This window comes from Pelophylax lessonae (genome assembly GCF_965119305.1).
Source record: "Pelophylax lessonae genome assembly, chromosome: 3".
Lineage (NCBI taxonomy): Eukaryota > Metazoa > Chordata > Amphibia > Anura > Ranidae > Pelophylax > Pelophylax lessonae.
The window spans coordinates 627,555,949-627,573,831 of NC_138770.1; the positions used below are offsets into that span (position 1 = coordinate 627,555,949).

The 17,883-nt window shown below is 43.4% G+C and overlaps 1 protein-coding gene across 1 annotated transcript in view; it reads right to left on the reverse strand.

Moving 5' to 3' along the window:
• The window catches only part of HHAT (hedgehog acyltransferase), a 651,154-nt gene that overhangs the window by 534,696 nt on the left and 98,575 nt on the right, over window positions 1–17,883 (reverse strand). Inside the window, exon 7 of the mRNA XM_082249768.1 lies at window positions 3,256–3,427. Coding sequence (XP_082105894.1) covers window positions 3,256–3,427 — 172 coding nt within the window. The remainder of the gene's footprint in view (window positions 1–3,255; window positions 3,428–17,883) is intronic.

The window sequence follows — 17,883 nt, forward strand, 5'->3', positions numbered from 1 at the left end:
TACCAGTAGTGACACTGACCCTAGCCAAATGCAAAAAAGTGTCAGTGGTCCCCATCTGTAAAACTATTCCTGTTTTTGAGGGCATTTCATTGTTGCCCATCTAGTGTACCTGTTAATTTCATTATCACCAAAGCAGCTGAAACTGATTAACAACCCCCTCTGCTACTTAACTGACCAGATCAATATCCCAGGCATTTTAATTGACTTCATGCTATACTCTGATTAAAAAGTGTTCCCTGCTAATTTTTTGAGCAGTGTATTAAGAAAAAAAAAAAAGAAAAGCCTTTTTCTTAATTTTGTTTTCAGCAGCTTAGTAGTTGCCCCCTACTTATTCTTATGTGGTAGTGCAATACATGTTTAAACTTTAAAGGAGTTGTAAAGGCAGGAGGTTTTTTTTATGTTAATGCATTAAGATAAAAAGCCTTCTGTGTGTAGCAGCCTCCCCAGCACCCCTAATACTTACCTGTGCCCTCTCTCTGTCCAGCGATGTCCATGGGTCCCTCGGCCATCCTGGGACTCTCCCTCCTGATTGGCTGAGATACAGCCTTGGCGCCATTGGCTCCCGCGGCTGTCAAAGTCAGTGAGCCAATCAGGAGAGTGAGGGGGCGGAGCCAAACTGTGGCTTTGTGTCTTAAAAGACACACGGAGCTGCAGCTCGGCTCGGGTGCCCCCATAGCAAGCTTCTCAATAGGAGGGAGGAGTAAGGAGCAGGAATGAGGGACCAGAGAAGAGGAGGATCCAGGATGCTCTGTACAAAACCAACTGCACAGAGGAGGTAAGTATAACATGTTTTTTATATTTAAAAAAAAAAAAAACGGGACTTTAAAATCACTTTAAAGCGGAGCTCCAGCTGTTTTTGTGTTTATTAAAAGTCAGCAGCTACAAAAAGTGTAGCTTCTGATTTTTAGTAAACACACACTTACCTGTCCCACGATCCAGCAAAGCAGCCGCCCGAAACCTCGGTTCTCTCCCTAGGCTCTCCCCGGCACTGGCATTACTAGTGTGGACACCCGGCTGTGACAGTTTGCGGCTTCACAGCCAGATGCGCACTGGGTGAGTCGTGCTGTGTGTCTTGAATGGCCATGAAAACTTCTGGGACAAGTCACAGGTCCGAGAAGTTTTCCTTGCAGGGAGGAAGTGGGAGAGGTGGCCCGAGCGTACATGGGAGCGGGTACCTGTCAAAACTAGGTACACGCTCCCCCCCCCCCAAAAAAAAAATTACATGCCAAATGTGGCATGTCCGGGGGTCAGGAGGCCTTAAAGTGGAAGTTACAGTTTTGGGTGGAACTCCGATTTAATGTGTTATTATTATAGGGCCAAAGGCCAGCAGAGGGGGCCAAAGAGATAGTGTGATTGAGTGTAATGAGTGGAACTGCATAGGAAAGGGAAAGGATTGATAGGGGCCAATACAACTTGTCAGGGGACTGGGGCTTTAACACACAGGCAGAGCTCCAAGGAAAATGAAAATTCAGGTGGGTAAACGTCCCTCCCTCACATTTTTGTTCCGTTTTCATTCGTTGATGAAAATTGGAATTGATTTTCGTCACAGTTTTCATCAATTGACTTGATTTGAATGTTATTTTCCTTTAGTTTTCACCACTGCAAACATGAAGCTGAGGAAAACAAACACTGATGGTCAATGAAGCGACCATGAGCTAATGGCAGCAGACGGAATGCCATAGACTGCAGGATTATGGAGCTGGCTGGCTGGAAGTGGCTGTATTCTGACTTAAGCCTTACGTCCATGACAGGGAAAGGGTTATCTTGCTACCTGTATGGCCATGATGTTTGTTATTTTGGATACTTTTGCTAAATAAATATCCTAATTGCCTTTTACTCAGAGTGCTGTCAATCTTCTCTTGTGCTCATTGCTGTTTGGATTACGAACCTAGACGAGCACCCGACTTCCAGGCTTTTACTACACACACCTGAACGGCTTTTTGTCCACCATTGTTTAAGGGTTAAAGCAAACATCACTCAAGATCTTTATTGATTCCTTGGCCTTAGTAGAGCTTGCTTCTACCTCAAGCATCCCCCTCCCAGTGAACAACCACTTTTAGTAGTTTTCTGTGAAGTCCTATGTTGAAGTGACTAGAAGGTGAGACATATAGCATTCAGTAAACCTTTGCTAAGATAACTATGGGGGCTGTCATCGTTAACCTCTTCTAAAAAGGCTAGCTGCCAGGCTGTAATGCTGACCCAATGCAAACAATGATTTCCTAGTCAATGGCTCAGAAGAAGAACACGGCTCAGGAAAACCAGAGCACACTCTCTATTTACTTACTTGTTACTGGTTACTGATTCAAAGTACTGAAGCCAAAGAGTTAACATAACGGCCTGGCAACTTGCATTTGCAATGAAGTCAGCAACTGAAGCCTCTATGTTTTTTTTAAGAAAAAGTCTATGGCCTGTGTTGGCAGGGCTTGTTTGCTTCAAATGGGTTTTTTATTCTTGTATAAAAATGAACAAAAGAGGGCGCACCAGCCTAGTGCATTATCCCACATACATTTATTAGACTATAAAACCACAAGCATGAGAATAAAAGATCGCCTAAGGAGCCACCCGTCTGAAGCACAAGATTTCTCTACTCAACATTCTCCAGACCATACAGGGACCCCAACAGTGTCCTTGCTGGCTGAAACCGTTTTGAAGGATTCTCCTTCTTCAGAGGCTCTGATAAAGAAGGAGAATATTTTGAAACACGTCAGTCAGCAGGGACCCTGGTGAGGTTCCCCTAAAATCTGGAGACTGTTGAGTCCAGGACCCTTGGGCTATGGAAAAGTGGCTTCTTAAGCAATCTTTTATTCTCATGCTTGTGAGTGGTTGTTATGATTTTACAGTCTAATAAATATATGTGGGATAATGCACTAGGCTGGTGCGCCCTCTTTTGTTCATTTTTATAGAGGCCAAAGACACCCCCAGTCCTAGAGGGCAGCAAGGCTCAAGTGATATTCCTTGAAATGTGGAGTACCATTTTTATTGTTGCCAGGCTACCACACTTATGCACAATAGATATTTGTTGTTTGGGTTTTTGCTTCCTATACAAGTCTATAGTAATGCAAAACTTGTTTGGAGCTGGTCAAATGTAGTTCAGAAGATCAGCTGCAGGTCAAATGCACCCATCAATACATTCTGAATCATCTCAGACGCATCTCAAACTAATGTCACTGACACAAGCCCAAAGACCATCAGCACAGGCCCCTAAACGAGTTACCCTTTGAAGGCACGGAAGTGTAAAAGAACTAATCTACTCACCAAGCGTCCAGTATGAGGCTTCTTCAAGAGCAGGGTAGTGGCTATACATTGCATGCATATACATCAAATGGATCATCAGCTCTGCCAGGCACCACCACAGCAATAAACGCAACACATCTGCGAACAATCCACAATATCGAATGTTCGTCCATCCTGTATCTTGCGTTTGCATCTAAAATTTTCAATAAAATGTCAGACTGTTAAATGAGCATGTATATACACACAGAGAACGCAACCAATTTGTCTTTGGTTTTTCATTCTGGTGTTGCTTACACCACACCCAGAAACCCTCTGTCCTCAAAGTTCTCAACTCCTCCTAGTGAGGCCCCTAGCAGTCGAATTATGTACACCAGGGACGTGCAGTGAGGTCAGTGGCTGGTGAGGCACTGGCTAGTATCAGAACCAGATACAACCCCCACATTATATAGTGAATAAACCCCACATTAAAATGTAGTGAATAAACCCCACAGCGTAGTTAAGCGCTATGAGATGAAAAATGTCATCTTCATCTTCAGCCAATTGGCTTACACTTAAAAATCCGCGCATCAGAACGCAGGCAGTCAATCAGATTCCCCCAAACAAATAAGCGCCTGGTGAAAGGAATATATTGGACAGCAGATTTTTATTTTTTATTACTGCATTCTGTAACAGCCATGTAAATGCTGAAATTTCACTGGTCAAGTATAGGGCTGTTACAGAATGCAGAAATAAAGAATAAAAATTACACTGTGCCTTATATAGCTACCAACAGTCCTGATTTTAACACAACAAGTCCTTATGTTAGTTAAATTAGTAAACTGTGAGAACTAATGAAAGTGCCATATATAATCTATATAATAAAAGAATAGAACCTGAACCATTCTCTAATTATATAGATTATATATAGCACCTTCATTAGTTCTTATAGTTTACAAATTTAACCAGCATAAGGACTTGTTTTAGCATATGTCAGTGATGGCGAATCTTGGCACCCCAGATGTTTTGAAACTACATTTCCCATGATGCTCAACTACACTGCAGAGTGCATTAGCATCATGCGAAATGTAGTTCCAAAACATCTGGGGTGCAAAGGTTCGCCATCACTGGCATATGTAAACGGCGTTCAAACCACAAATGTGAGGTATCGCCGCAAACGTTAGAGCGGGAACAATAATTCTAGTACTTGACCCCCTCTGTAACTCTAAACATGTAACTTGTAAAAATGTTCAAAGCATCGCCTATGGAGATTTTTAAGTACCAAAGGTGGCACCATTCCACAAGCGTGCGCAATTTTAAAGCGTGACACGTTAGGTATCTATTCACTCAGTGTAACATCATCTTATGTGTTATACAAACAAAATTGGGCTAAATTTTGTCGTCTTTTTTTTTTTTTATTCACGAAACAGTATTTTTTTCCTTTAAAAAGCGTTTGAAAAATTGCTGCGCAAATACCGTGTGACATAAAAAGTTGCAACAACCACCATTTAATTCCCTAGGGTGTCTGTTAAAAAAATATACAGTACATAATGTTTAAGGGTTCTAAGTAACTTTCTTGCAAAAAAAAAAAATGGGATTTTTGTCTTACTGTAAAATCCTTTTCTCTGCTGTTCATTGACACAGCTCCATATCGTCTTGACCCTTGGATTTATGCTGCCCCCTACAGGAGTAGGACACCAGGTGGAAAAAAGTTTGACTACATCCACAGGGCAGTCCAAGGGGGTATATTCCCACTTCCTGCTCTAGCTCTTCAGTTTTGTAACAATCAGCGTAGGAAGAACAGAAGCCATAACTCATTAGAGGGGTGGTTGCTGTGTCCGTCAAAGAACATCAGAGAAAAGGGTTTTACAGTAAGAGAAAAACCCAGTTTTCTCTTTCGTTCATTGACGGACAAAGCTCCATATCTTCTTGACCCTTGGGATGTCCCAAAGCAGTGTCAATATGAGGGGTGGGAAGAACACAGTAATAAACATACTTCACAAAGGCTAAACGTAGACAACCAGGTAAAACAGGAGCTCAACCAGGAAACAACTGGAGCTCACTTGAAAAAAAAAAAATTACACCCCCCCCCCAAAGAGGACTAATCCTGAAAGTGAAAGTGTGCACGGACGACCAGGTGGTCGTCTTGCAAACCTGCCCACTGACCCCTAATGACAGAAGGCCCAGAGGCACTAAGCGCCCTCGTAGAATGTGCCCTTAAAAGGGAAAGGAGGATTCTGACCCTTAATGCAATAGGCCTGCACCACCATCTGCCTGATCCATCTGGAAATAGTCGCAGCAGACCCGGTCAGCCCCTTACGGGGGTCCATGCTAAGGACAGACAGGGAGTCTGATTTTCGGAACGACTCAGTACACCCTGATTGCCCAAACCACATCCAAAGAATGTAGGGAAATCTCTTTAGGGTGCTTAGGTTTAGAGCACAAGGAAAGCATCACAATGGCTTTATTTAAATGGAAACCAGAGATGACCTTAGGAAGGAACGACTGGCAGGGATGAAGCACCACTTTATCTTCATGAACCGTGAGGTAAGGTGAATGACAAGACAAGCTGGCAGCTCCGACACCCTCTGTGCAGAAGAAAAAGCCACCAAGAAGGCTACCTTCTGGGACAATGTAATCAGAAGAATCTCGCAAAAATTTCCAAACGACAGTTACTGAAGAACTGACAACCAAGTTGCGATCCCGCAAGGGGAAGGAGACTGAACTGGGGGAACCAAGTGACGAACCCCCTGGACAAAAGTGTGAACCACAGAAAGGATAGCCAAAGGACGATGAAGGCAAACCGCCAATGGCTGAACCTGGCCCTTGAGGGTACTCAAGGCCAGACGCTGCTCAACACCTGATTGGAGGAAGTCAAACTCTGAGTCCCGGAAAAGGAGCGGGGGTGAACCTCCAGGGGATTCACATCTGCAAGTACGCTCTTCAAACGCGATGGCAAATCTACCTAGAAGTAGATGTACTAGCTTGCAGCAATGTGGGAATCACGATTCCGACAACCCTCTAGCCTTCAGCACCTGGCTACTTTAACTGGTAATTGCGCAGCTACACAATTCTGTACCCAAAAGAAAATGTTATAATTTTTTCACACAAATAGAGCTTTCTTTCGGTGATATTTGATCACCAATGTTTTTTTTTGTGTTTTATTATATAAATGTAAAAAGACTGAAAATTTTGAATATTTTTTACTTTCTACTATAAAACATATCCAATAAAAAAAAATTTAATGTCTTCATAAATGTTGGCCAAAATGTATTCTGCTATATGTCTTTGGTAAAAACAAAAGTCCCAATAAGTGTATACTGACTGGTTTGCGTGAAAGTTATAGCATCTACAAACTAGGATATATATACTGGAATTTTTATTTAATCATTTTTATATTAGTAATGACTGTAATCAATGACTTATAGAGGGATTGTGCGGCAACCAGTCTGACACTAACAGACACTAGGTGGGAACTGTCTCTGTACTAATGGCTGAGAAGAGGTTAACATCTCGGGGTAATAAAGGGGTTAAGGGTGTGCCTAACAAGTGTTAATGTGTGTATTATGTGCTGCTTTTTACTAAAAAATGTCCTTGATCCTTCTCCCTGCTTTGCAGGGAGAAAAAACAAAGAGATTGTCCCCTCTGTACAGAGCCCATATTGATTGTCAACACAGGGCTCTGGGTTGTGATGGGACACAGCAGATCCCAGCCATGAATCATTGGCTGGGACCTGCAGATAAAGTCCCACTGTGTAAAATCAAAAAACTGGCAGCTCAGTTTACAAACCACAAATGATTACGAACCTGCAGGTAGGTGTATTTTTTTGCAGAAGAGACATGGCATGTCTTTCTGCAATACAAAGCCTGCCTGCTTGTAAGTTTAAGCCCTTCACACTGACAGAGCACAAATATGCAGCCTCGGCTTCAGGGGGTTGTACCAGGGTGATGCCTACCTACAGCTAGAGGCATCACCCTGGTACCATTGTTTAGAGCCGACGGTCTGCTTTCTTGTTATTAAAACCCGATGCGGCTCAGCTTTCATTACAAGAAGCAGGAGGGGACGCCCCCCTTCCCGCCACCTTCCGCGGTTTGCCCTGGTCTCCCGTCCCACCGGGCGACCAGCCGACACATCCGTCAGCTGGCTGCAGACCCGAACAAAGCCGGATTCGGCTCTGAACGGTTCTCGGATGTAAAAACCCGGAAGCGATGTCATGACATCACTTCCGGGTACTGGAGCCTTAAAGGCGCCAGATTTAATAAAAAAATAACAGCATTCAAAACAGCCAAATTTGGCGTTTTGAGTGCTTTTAAGTGCAAAGGAGGGATTTGGGGTCTTTTAGACACCAGATCTCTCCATAAAGAGTACCGGTCACTGCCTATTACAGTCAAAAGGGATGTGTACATTCCTTTGTGAAAGCAATAAAAGTGATCAAAACATTTTTTTTCAAAGGGACAGTGTGTAAAATTAAATAAATAAAAGAAGAGAAATAAAACATTTTTAAAGTGCCCAGTCCCGCCGTGCTAACGCACAGAAGCAAACGCATATGCAAATCGCACCTGCTTATGTAAACGGTGTTTAAACCACACATGTGAGGTATCAACACAATCGTTAGAGCAAGAGCAATCATTCTAGCACTAGATCTCCTCTATAACTCTAAACTGGTACTTGTTAAAAGTGTTTAAAGCATCGCCTATGGAGATTTTTTTAGGTAAAAGTGTATTTCTTCCGAAAAAAAATGCATTTGAAAGACTGCTGCACAAATACCGTGTGACAAAGTAATTTTCTAGCAAAAAATACTGATTTTACCTTGTAAGCAACATATGTCAGAAAATGGCTTAGGCTCCACAACGCGTTACCTTTTATGCTCCTGTCATACCTGTGATCTGAATCTCACAGATGAGCTGTGCAGCCCCCTGGGTTCCTGTTCACAACGTGTGAGAGTCCGTCACTCACCTAGAGCGGCATTTCTTTGGCTTTTGGCCCCTTTCACATGGGCGCACCGCCCGATGGAGTCCGCTCTGCTTAGCGAGGGATCGAACCATCAGCTCCGTCTCAGCTCTGTGTGCAGAAACAGGGCTGTCAGATTCCCGCTGTCTTCTATGGGGAGATCGGATGAGAATGGACCGCCTGTCCGTTCTCATCCGATCCGATCCTCCAGACGGATGGAGAATAGGGTTTCCATCCGTCTGGATTTCACGGACAGGATCGGATCGGATAGCAGCGGGTGTCAGTGGAGATGTCTCTGCTGACACCCGCTGCCCCATAGGGATGCATGGAGAATCCGATCAGGTCCGCCTTAAAAGATGACAGGGGGATCGGATCGGATCGCCCATGTGAAAGTGCCCTTACTGTGGATTAAAGTTTCTGAGAACACAAGGTGTTCTTTTTTGTGCCACCATTATTTTTTTTTTTTTTTTTCATTTATACAGACACGAACAACATTAGCCCAGGTTTTTCTCTAAAAATGTCCCCCCAGACCAAAACCCGTGCTCTTACTCCAACCTAACATATTAGAATTCATTAGAGGAAGGTTGATCTTTAATGTGACTTTTCACCTTAAAGTTCAGGCGACGCAAGTCAAATCCCCAATAAACTCCGTACATGCAAATTCTAATTATTGGATGCGGTGTGAGCGAACAACCATCTGAAGCTCGGAAACAACAGAATTAACATTTCTAACTATAATATATGAACAAAGGCAGCGGCGGGCAAACAGCGAGCACAGAGAGAGCCGCTCTAAGCAGATGCGGCACAGACAAGTTATAACCTTCATTAACGGTGCCGATGACATTTTAATTCTTTTTATGTAAACACTTGTTCGGGGATCAAAACATATAACATTATTAATATGCAAGCCACTCTGACTGGTAAAAGATGCGCATCGGCAAAAGCCATATGTGACCGGAATACGATGGCATGGGATCGCTGTGCCCAATTAACCCCAATTATCTCTGACTTCAGGCCACTTTACGCAAACCTGAACTTTATACCCTAGAAATTGCAACTATATTGAATAAAAAAAAACTGATTCTCCCTACACACAATAATTTGAGATTTACCTTGTTAATCAATTACATGAGATTGTAATTCTTGTAGTGAGTTTTATGATACCCTGTCCCTATCAACATGAAAAATAACACAAAAGTTCTCTAAATGCACTGCTCTAATCCTGAGGCTGCTGTGAGCTGAACTGCAACAATTACAATACCATGAAAGTGCAACTTTATATGAAAGAAAAAATTTCTAGGATGTAGCGTTTTTCAGTAGAAGAGACTTTGCTTGCCTCTTCCACCACAAAACTCCCGTTCCATTCTGCTCCTGCGGCACACGTACAGTGTAGTGTACGTTCTATCCCATATCTGTAAGATGTTGAGAATTGAGCCTAATGCTAGGAAATTGTAACATCAGTGTGCATGCGCAAGAATTAAATCATCAGTAGCCACGCATGGCACAAATAAGAACACACTGGTCCAGAAAAAGAGTTAGGAGGAGATGGTGGCAATGAGTGTGGATCTGTCAGTCCTGGAGAAAAGCAGGCTAGGAGGTAAAGCCTAGCACACAACTGGCTGACATTCGGCCCGTATGTACTGGAGTTGGTCCAACAGAAGCCAGCCTTTCTGCTTCTGTTGGGGGCATGACCCAAAAAGGACTGCCAATCAGCTCCTTAGCAACACTCTCAGCCAATGTCTAGGAGCGCTGACTGGAGTGTTCTGGGGGGGGGCACAGTTCAGAAAACAACAGCACAGAATGGGAGATCGCTGTACTAACGTCGGATAGGTAGTACATCAGCTCCTCCTGAGCTGTCAGTTTTTTTTTTCAATCAGCCCTGCTAGTGTGTACGAGGCTTAAGGCCCCTTTCACACGGGCAATCCGATTCGCCTGTCAGTTTTTCAGGTGGACCGGATCAGATGCTCCATGCATCCCTATGGGGCAGCGGATGTCAGCGGAGACACCTCCGCTGACACCCGCTGCTATCCGATTCTGTCCGTGAAATCCGGACGGATGGAAACCCTATTTTCCATCCGTCTGGCAGATGGGATCGGATGAGAATGGACAGGTGGTCCGTTCTCATCCGATCTCCCCATAGAGGACAGCGGGGGATCTGACAGCTCTGTCTTTGCACACAGAGCGGAGACGGAGCTGTCATCCGCCTGCTCAGCGGGGATCGGCGGATCAATCCCCCGCTGAGCAGAGAACAGACCTCGTCGGACGGCGCACCGTGTGAAAGGACCTATAGTCTGCTATAACGTGCATGCATGCCCTGTATGCTTGTTACCTCGTTAACCTCTTGCAATCCACATAAGGCATATGTGCAGTAGCAAAGAGGGTGGGCTGCAACACACACATGCTGCACGTATGTGTCCATGAACGGCAGTTTCCGTGCTCCCAGCACAGTGATCGAGCTGTCATAGACAGGTATGGGCCTCTAGTCCCACTGGTTCCCAATTATGCGACTGCTGTGACAGCCAATCACAGTGGTCATGTGGTCAGGAAGTCTTTCCTGCGACCAGGGCATAGAAGCTCACTTAAAGTGGCTCTAAAGGCAGAAGGTTTTTTTTTTACCTTAAACTGTTACCCAGGAGCCTGCATTCACTATATCTGGTCTCCCACAATACACTGAACATGGAAATGCAATTATTTTAGTAAATTTAAACTGCTAAATACTTTTTCTCATCAGCAGTATATAGCAGTCTTGTGACTTTTACCAGTGTCTGGCCGAGCATTGGTTAAAGCTTGTAGGCATTTTCAATCTCTTCTGACTGTCCTATAAGGCTGCATGACCCCTGACCCTCTGTCTGGACAGTGCTGATTGGCCCTATGCTGATCATATGCACTCTTCCAAAAAATAAAAAATAAAAAACACCAAACTGAGCATGTGCAGAGTGCCTCCAAGGTTCAGCAGATGGATTGGGGACTGTGGAAGAAGGGGAGGATCAGAGAAAACAGGATCAAACAGCCTTTTGACATAATGCAGAGGATTAACCCCTTAGGTTCCACAATGAGCATAACAAGCATGCTTTACTGCATATACAGACTGATATTACTGTTGTGGGTTTAGTAACACTTTAATGTATTATCTGCAATAATGTAAAAAAAAACTAATGCAAGCAGAGCCCCTCCTCAGTTCCCTCTTATAGATACCTAAATCTGATCTCAATCCAGCAATGTGAATAAGAGCAGTGTCTCTCTCCCTCCTCATTGGATCAGAGACAGCAGCGGGAGCCACCGATTCCTACTGCTGTCAATCACAACCAGTGTCTTATAGACACACATAGCAGGACTTAGGAGCGAGCATGCACAATGTAAGCTGCTTGCTCTGGGGTCACTCAACATGGGGGAAAAGTTAGGAGCGCCAGCAAGGGACCCATGAAAAAAATGAGTATCAGGGCTGCTCTGTGTAAAACGACTGCGCAGAGCAGGTAAGTATATCATGTTTGTTATTTTAGTTTTAAAAAAATTGAGCATTTACAATCACTTTAACGGGGTGCTGGACGCTGGGCGGGAAGAGGTTAAAGAAAAGGAAAAAAAATAACAGATCTGTAGGCAGAAACATTAGGTGATATACTGTGACTATGTCAGAGAAGGGACTCCAGGTTTTCACATTTTATACATTTGTTTCAGAACAGTTCTCCTTTAAGAGCTTTCTGTATGCGCACAGCCAGTCCACCCCAGCTGCATCTATATATTCTGATATGACACACCACAAAGTTGTGTCTCACCATGGATCAAAACACCCACACTCATTTACAGCACAACTGAAACGTATATAAAATTATTTGTCATAGCAACACACTTGGAAAAAGTACATCATTTATAATTTAGTTGCAGAGCTGCGTCAGCTTGCAAGGTACGAAGCAATCAAAACACAGCATTAGAGGAAGCTGAAGGATCATCTACAGAGCATAGTGTTCGGAATCATAAATGATGCAACCTGAAAGAAGAACTATATTCTAACATCATTATAAAATAAGAGGCTATCGCATTTTATCAATCAGATCAATGCATGGAATGTGATTTGGGGTGCACAGCAGTGCAGATACATTGCCTGCTACTGAATAAGTATATTCAGAATGAATGTTACCACAACAAACCGTACCGCGGTTCTAGCAGTCACATGCCGTAAGACACGCGATTTGCCAAAAGAAAGATGTGAAGTGGCCCAAACCACTTTTCTGTCAGGGCAATTATTAAAAATTTTCCCTGAGCTCTTAAAGCGGTAGTATCCCGCTTTTTGACACTTTTACCTACAGGTAAGCCTATAATAAGGCTTACCTGTAGGTACAATTAATATTAATAGATATTAATTAATAGATATTTGCAGTGCATGCAGCCGCTCACGCGAGCGGCGCATGCGCTCTGAAGGTCCGTGGGGACCTTCAGTTTTGCTTGCCGGGAGCTTGCCGGGAGTGACGTCATCGCGGCTCCGGTCAATCACAGCGCCGGAGCCGCCGAACCCGGAAGAGACGCAGAGGGATCATGGCAGTGCCCGCAGCGATGTCCGGGGGTCCGTGTCGGGGCTTCGTTCTAAGGTAAGTAATACATAATGAGCTAGTATGCAATGCATAATAGCTCATTATGCCTTTGTCTTGCAGGTTTTTTTTTTTTTTTTGGGTGTACAACCGCTTTAAAAACCAGTCCTGTAAAAGTGATTGAGCAGCTAAAGAATCGCTCAGATCACCTATACATGAAAGCCCAAATCAACGGCTGAAAAAAATTAATACCAAGCTCTTGGCTGCAGCCCCTTAAAGTGGTTGTAAACCTCAGACAAAAAAATAAACAAAGCATATCCCTCTATTATGTGAATAAAGAGCACCGAGTGTCATTTCTGTCTGCTGCTTCATTCCCTGTCTGCGGCTTCATTCCCCTGCTATCAACATGAATCACTTCTGACAAGTTTTGCTGACACCAAGAGAAAGGTGGTGACAGGGGAGGGACCTCCAGCTGATTGAGAGCCTCAGCTCTGTTCCTGTGTTCTGCATGAAGGGAGTGTGCCCCTTCCCTCCAATCAGCTCTGAGAGCTCTCCTCACTGATCTCTGCAGAGTGGAACTTCACCTCTTCGGCTCCTTTTTTCTGACAGCTTAGACAAGCTTAATAAATTCTGGACTTTGAACGGATGTAGAGAAGAGAAGACCACATATAAAACAGGTACAACTTATGTAGGAGGATTTGTTTCTTGTTTCATCTCTGTGTATAACCGGAGGATAGTCCCTTTACTGGGTAAATGTAAGGGTTTACAATTACTTTAAATACCAAGACATTTATAATGGGGGTTAACCAAATTTTTCCTTTTGTCAGCTTGTAATACAAAATGCTGCTAAATTTGATCTAGGTATCTACACTTCACTGACCCCTGAACCCATGAAAGAGTTATAGGGGTTGTAAAGTCAGAAGGTTTTATATCATAATGCAATCTTATCTATGCATTAATATTAAAAAACTTCTGTGTGCAGCAACCCCCCCAATACTTACCTGAGCCCCCTCTCAATCCAGCGATGTCCAGGACTCTCAGCTGTCTGGGATTCCCCTTCTTATTGGCTAAGACACAGCAGCAGCGCCACTGGCTCCCGCTGCTGTCAATCAAAGTCAATTAGCCAATGAGGGGAGAGAGGGGGTGGGGCCTAACCACAGCTCTGTGTCTGAATGAATACACGGAGCTGTGCCTTGGCTCGGGTGCCCCCATAGCAAGCTTCTTGTTGTGGGGGCACTGAAAGGGAGGGAGGGGCCAGGAGAGCCGAAGAGGGACCCAAGAAGAGGAGAATCCGGGCTGCTCTGTGCAAAACCAACTGCACAGAGGAGTTAAGTATAATATGTTTGTTATTTTTATTGGAAAAAACAAAAAAAAAACAAGACTTTGCAGTCACTTTAAAGCTGAACTCCAACTTTTGTTCTACTTTATATAGTGTGTTTGGACCAAGCTGGCCCAAATGTACTATGTCCCTTACTAACATGTGAGGCCACTGTATGTGGCTGAGGCTGTATACCGCACTGTGTTCCGGGTTTGAGCCATGACTTCCTGTCTCATACCCGAAACTAGATAGAGTCTATCTGATTGGCGCTCCATTCAGAGAAAGCAATGTATTCTAGCAATGAATTCAAAGCTTCCTCTGATTGGCTGAGTCAGAGGTTGTGATATTAGAGTCAGAAAGGTGGGCTGATGATGTCACAACCTATGACTCAGCCAATCAGAGAAAGCTTTGTATTTATTGCTAGGAGACATTGCTTTCTCTGAGTGGCGATCATATAGATTCTATTGTGTTTAGGGTATGAAAGGTCTCAGCTCGCACCCGGAACACAGTGCTGTACTGTATGTAGCCTCAGCTACATACAGTTTATACCAAACATCCAGTGGCCTCAAATGTTAGCGAGGGACATAGTTCATTTGGGCCAGCTTGGCTCAAACGAACGATGTATAGTGTATCAAAAGCTGGAGTTCAGCTTTAATGTGGACAGATACTGCCAAGCATAATACAGGTGAGTGAAGGCAAGAACTGGAATGACAGGTATAATGCGCCTCTGTGTAAACTGGATATTGCCTAGCAAGATCAACTTTTAATATGTATACTGTGTATTAGTGTACTGTGAAGATAGGCTAGGAAGATGTTGATCTGCAAGACCCCAGGGTTAGTGAGGCAGCACAATGCTCTGCACTAGCTCCCAACTGGTTCAAAGTGCTGCCTTCCCTTTCTAATCTATCTCCCACATGACTGCAAGTAATAAGCAAGTAATAAGCGAATACAGTGCATCCGTATTCACAACGCTTCAGCGCCAGGAACTGGAAGACTAGTCAGGATCGAGGGAAAGATGAATGCAGCAATTTAAAGACATCCTTGATGAAAACCTGCTCCAGAGGGCTCTGAACCTCAGACTGGGACGAAGGTTCATCTTCAAACAGGACAACAACCCAACTCTAAGCACAAAGCCCAGATAACAAAGAAGTGGCTACGGGACAACTCTGCAAATGTCCTTGAGGGGCCCGGTTAGAGCCCAGACTTGAACTTGATTGAACATCTCTGGAGAGATCTGAAAATGGCTGTGCACCACCCTCCCCATTCAACCTGATGGAGCTTGAGAGGTCCTGCAAAGAAGAATGGGAGAAACTGCCCAAAAAATAGGTGTGCCAAGCTTGTTGTAGCATCATACTAAAAAATACTTGAGGCTGTAATTAGTGCCAAAGGAGCTTCAACAAAGGCTGCGATACTTTTGTACATGGGATTTTTTGCGCTTTTTATTTTTAATAAATTTCCAAAGATTTCAAACAAACTTCTTTCATGTTGTCATTATGTGGCATTGTAGAATTTTGAGGAAAATAATGAATTTATTCAATTTTGGAATAAGGCTGTAACATAAAAAACACGGAAAAGTGAAGCGCTGTGAATACCAGATGCACTGTATATAGACAGATAGAGGTACTTTTGTTAGCAGCATTAAAAAATGCATGAACCATTTTTTTAAATGAACACATTATCTGAAAGGCACAGTGGTGTTTAGTATCTGCCCAGTTCAGCTTTCAGCTAAAAAATTAGGAAGACTAATGTTGGGCCAGCACAAAGCAATCTGTAAGCTGTATTTTGCAAAAGTTCAGCTTGGTGAAAATTCTTTAAATCATTGTAGATCACATGCAGTTCCCTGCAGAACTGGATGAGTTCTCAGCCTGGTAATCAGTTCCCAATTCTTTTCATTCTTTGTTTTCTTTTGCTCTTTTATTGTCTTTGTTGTTTGACTCAGAGGGCAATATTTTTGGCTCTGTTGCCCTACTGCACTTGCAAGTTAGAGAAAAAAAGACATTTATTGTATATAAAAAAAAATATTGTGCACCACAAACAATACTAACTTCATTTAAGGACACTAATTTAATGTAAACCTGCCATAAGAGAAAAACAGAGCGATGGCCATTGTTGATCTCCTGAAAGTTCTAGTAACCTGTCTGTCTTGGTGATCTGGCGTCTTTAGTAATGTGTGCTACCTATCCAGAACACAGGTAGGACTTCTGACTTTAGCCTGTCATTTTTTAAATCTGCATACTTGGTTGGGGTTATTAACTCCAAAATTCTGAAGCCAACGGGTTAGCATTATAAAAGAAAAGTATGGCTTTTAAAAAAATAAAACTAACATTTATACCCACCTAGGTGGATGTGGCATCGATTCGATGCTGCTTCTTTCCCCCGCCGGCTCTACCATGAGAACCGATCGATCAAACACCGCTGATTGCTCAGTTCTCACCTCTGCTCTGAGCAGAGAGCTGGGACTGTCAGTCACCGGCTCTCTGCTCTCCCTTGCAGTGCTCACTGGAACACTGGGCTGTGGAGGGGCTGACTGAGACTCTCAGGGGATCGCTGAGAGGCTAAGCCAGGTGCCGATCCAGGCTTTCCTGAGCCTGGGCCGTCTCTGTGATGTCAGCTATCAGTTGGGTTCAGCCCACTGTCTGCTGAAAACAGATCACAGGAGTGCAGAACTAACTGATTAACAGGAGAAGTATAGCCAAAAAAGCTTTGGCTATACTTCTCCTTTAACATTATTATTATATTAATATTTTTAAAAGAAGGCAGAAATGTCCACTTGCCCCCCCCCCCCCCCCCCCCGCATTTCTCTTCCTCTAAAGACAGCTTTATGTTAAGGTAACCCCCATAAATTCTCTTTACAGATAGGATTACATTAAAGTGTAAGATCAGAAGAAATTAAAAGGTAAACTAAAACCCTACACCTCCCCCCCCACAGTCACGTGCCAGTGATAACCAGAATTGCTCTGATTCATCCTGGAAGCCCTACAGAAAAAAGAGTGGGGATTTCAAATCCCCAGACCGCTACACAGGGTGTAGGGTGTTAGTTTACCTTTTCGTTTTTCAGGAAAAAGTGAACAAACCCTTAAATGCCTAACTCCATCATAAATTAAAAAAAAAAAAAAAAAAAAAGAGCTGTCCCTTGGCAGCAGTTTAAAACATAAACGTTGCTTTAGCCGCAATAACTACCCTACTCTCCAGCACTGTGCCCTGCAGTAATTCTATTATGCCAATAGGTATCCTCAGTCTTTCAGGTTAGATGACATTAAGCATCCTTCAAACTTGAAGACGGAGGATCTATTGAGAGTGCAGTACATTATGGATCTGCTGCTCGAGGGGGCGTCACCAGAGCCCTACACTCTACACTGCATAACTACCCTACTCTCCAGCACTGCGCCCTGCAAAAATTATATTATACCACTAGGTGTCCTCAGTATTTCAGGCAAAATGAGACTAAGCATTATTTACCCCGGAAGACTGAGGATATATTGTAAGTACAGTACATTATAGTTCTGCTGTTTGAGGGGGCGTCACCTTAGCCCTAGACCCACATAAAATGATGGATCAAAGACCAACCACTGCCAGAGAAGATGAGAAGAGAAAGAAGATGCTCCATGTAATGTGAGCGACCTGAAGACATCTAGGTCAGATAAGCTTAAAAAATAAAAATTAAATAAATAAATAAAAAAAACAGGAGGGTCATTGGCAAAGCACTTGTGGGTGAGAAGAAGGAGTTGGGCTTTAATATAAATGCATAAAACAAAGTGTGAGGCATTCAGATATTGTGTGTGTGGGTTCACGAGGGCAAGATATTTTACATATATTACAGAACAGAATAAATCAGTGAAAGAAAATAGAAGATTGGTCACCATGGGCTATAGGATTGTCTGA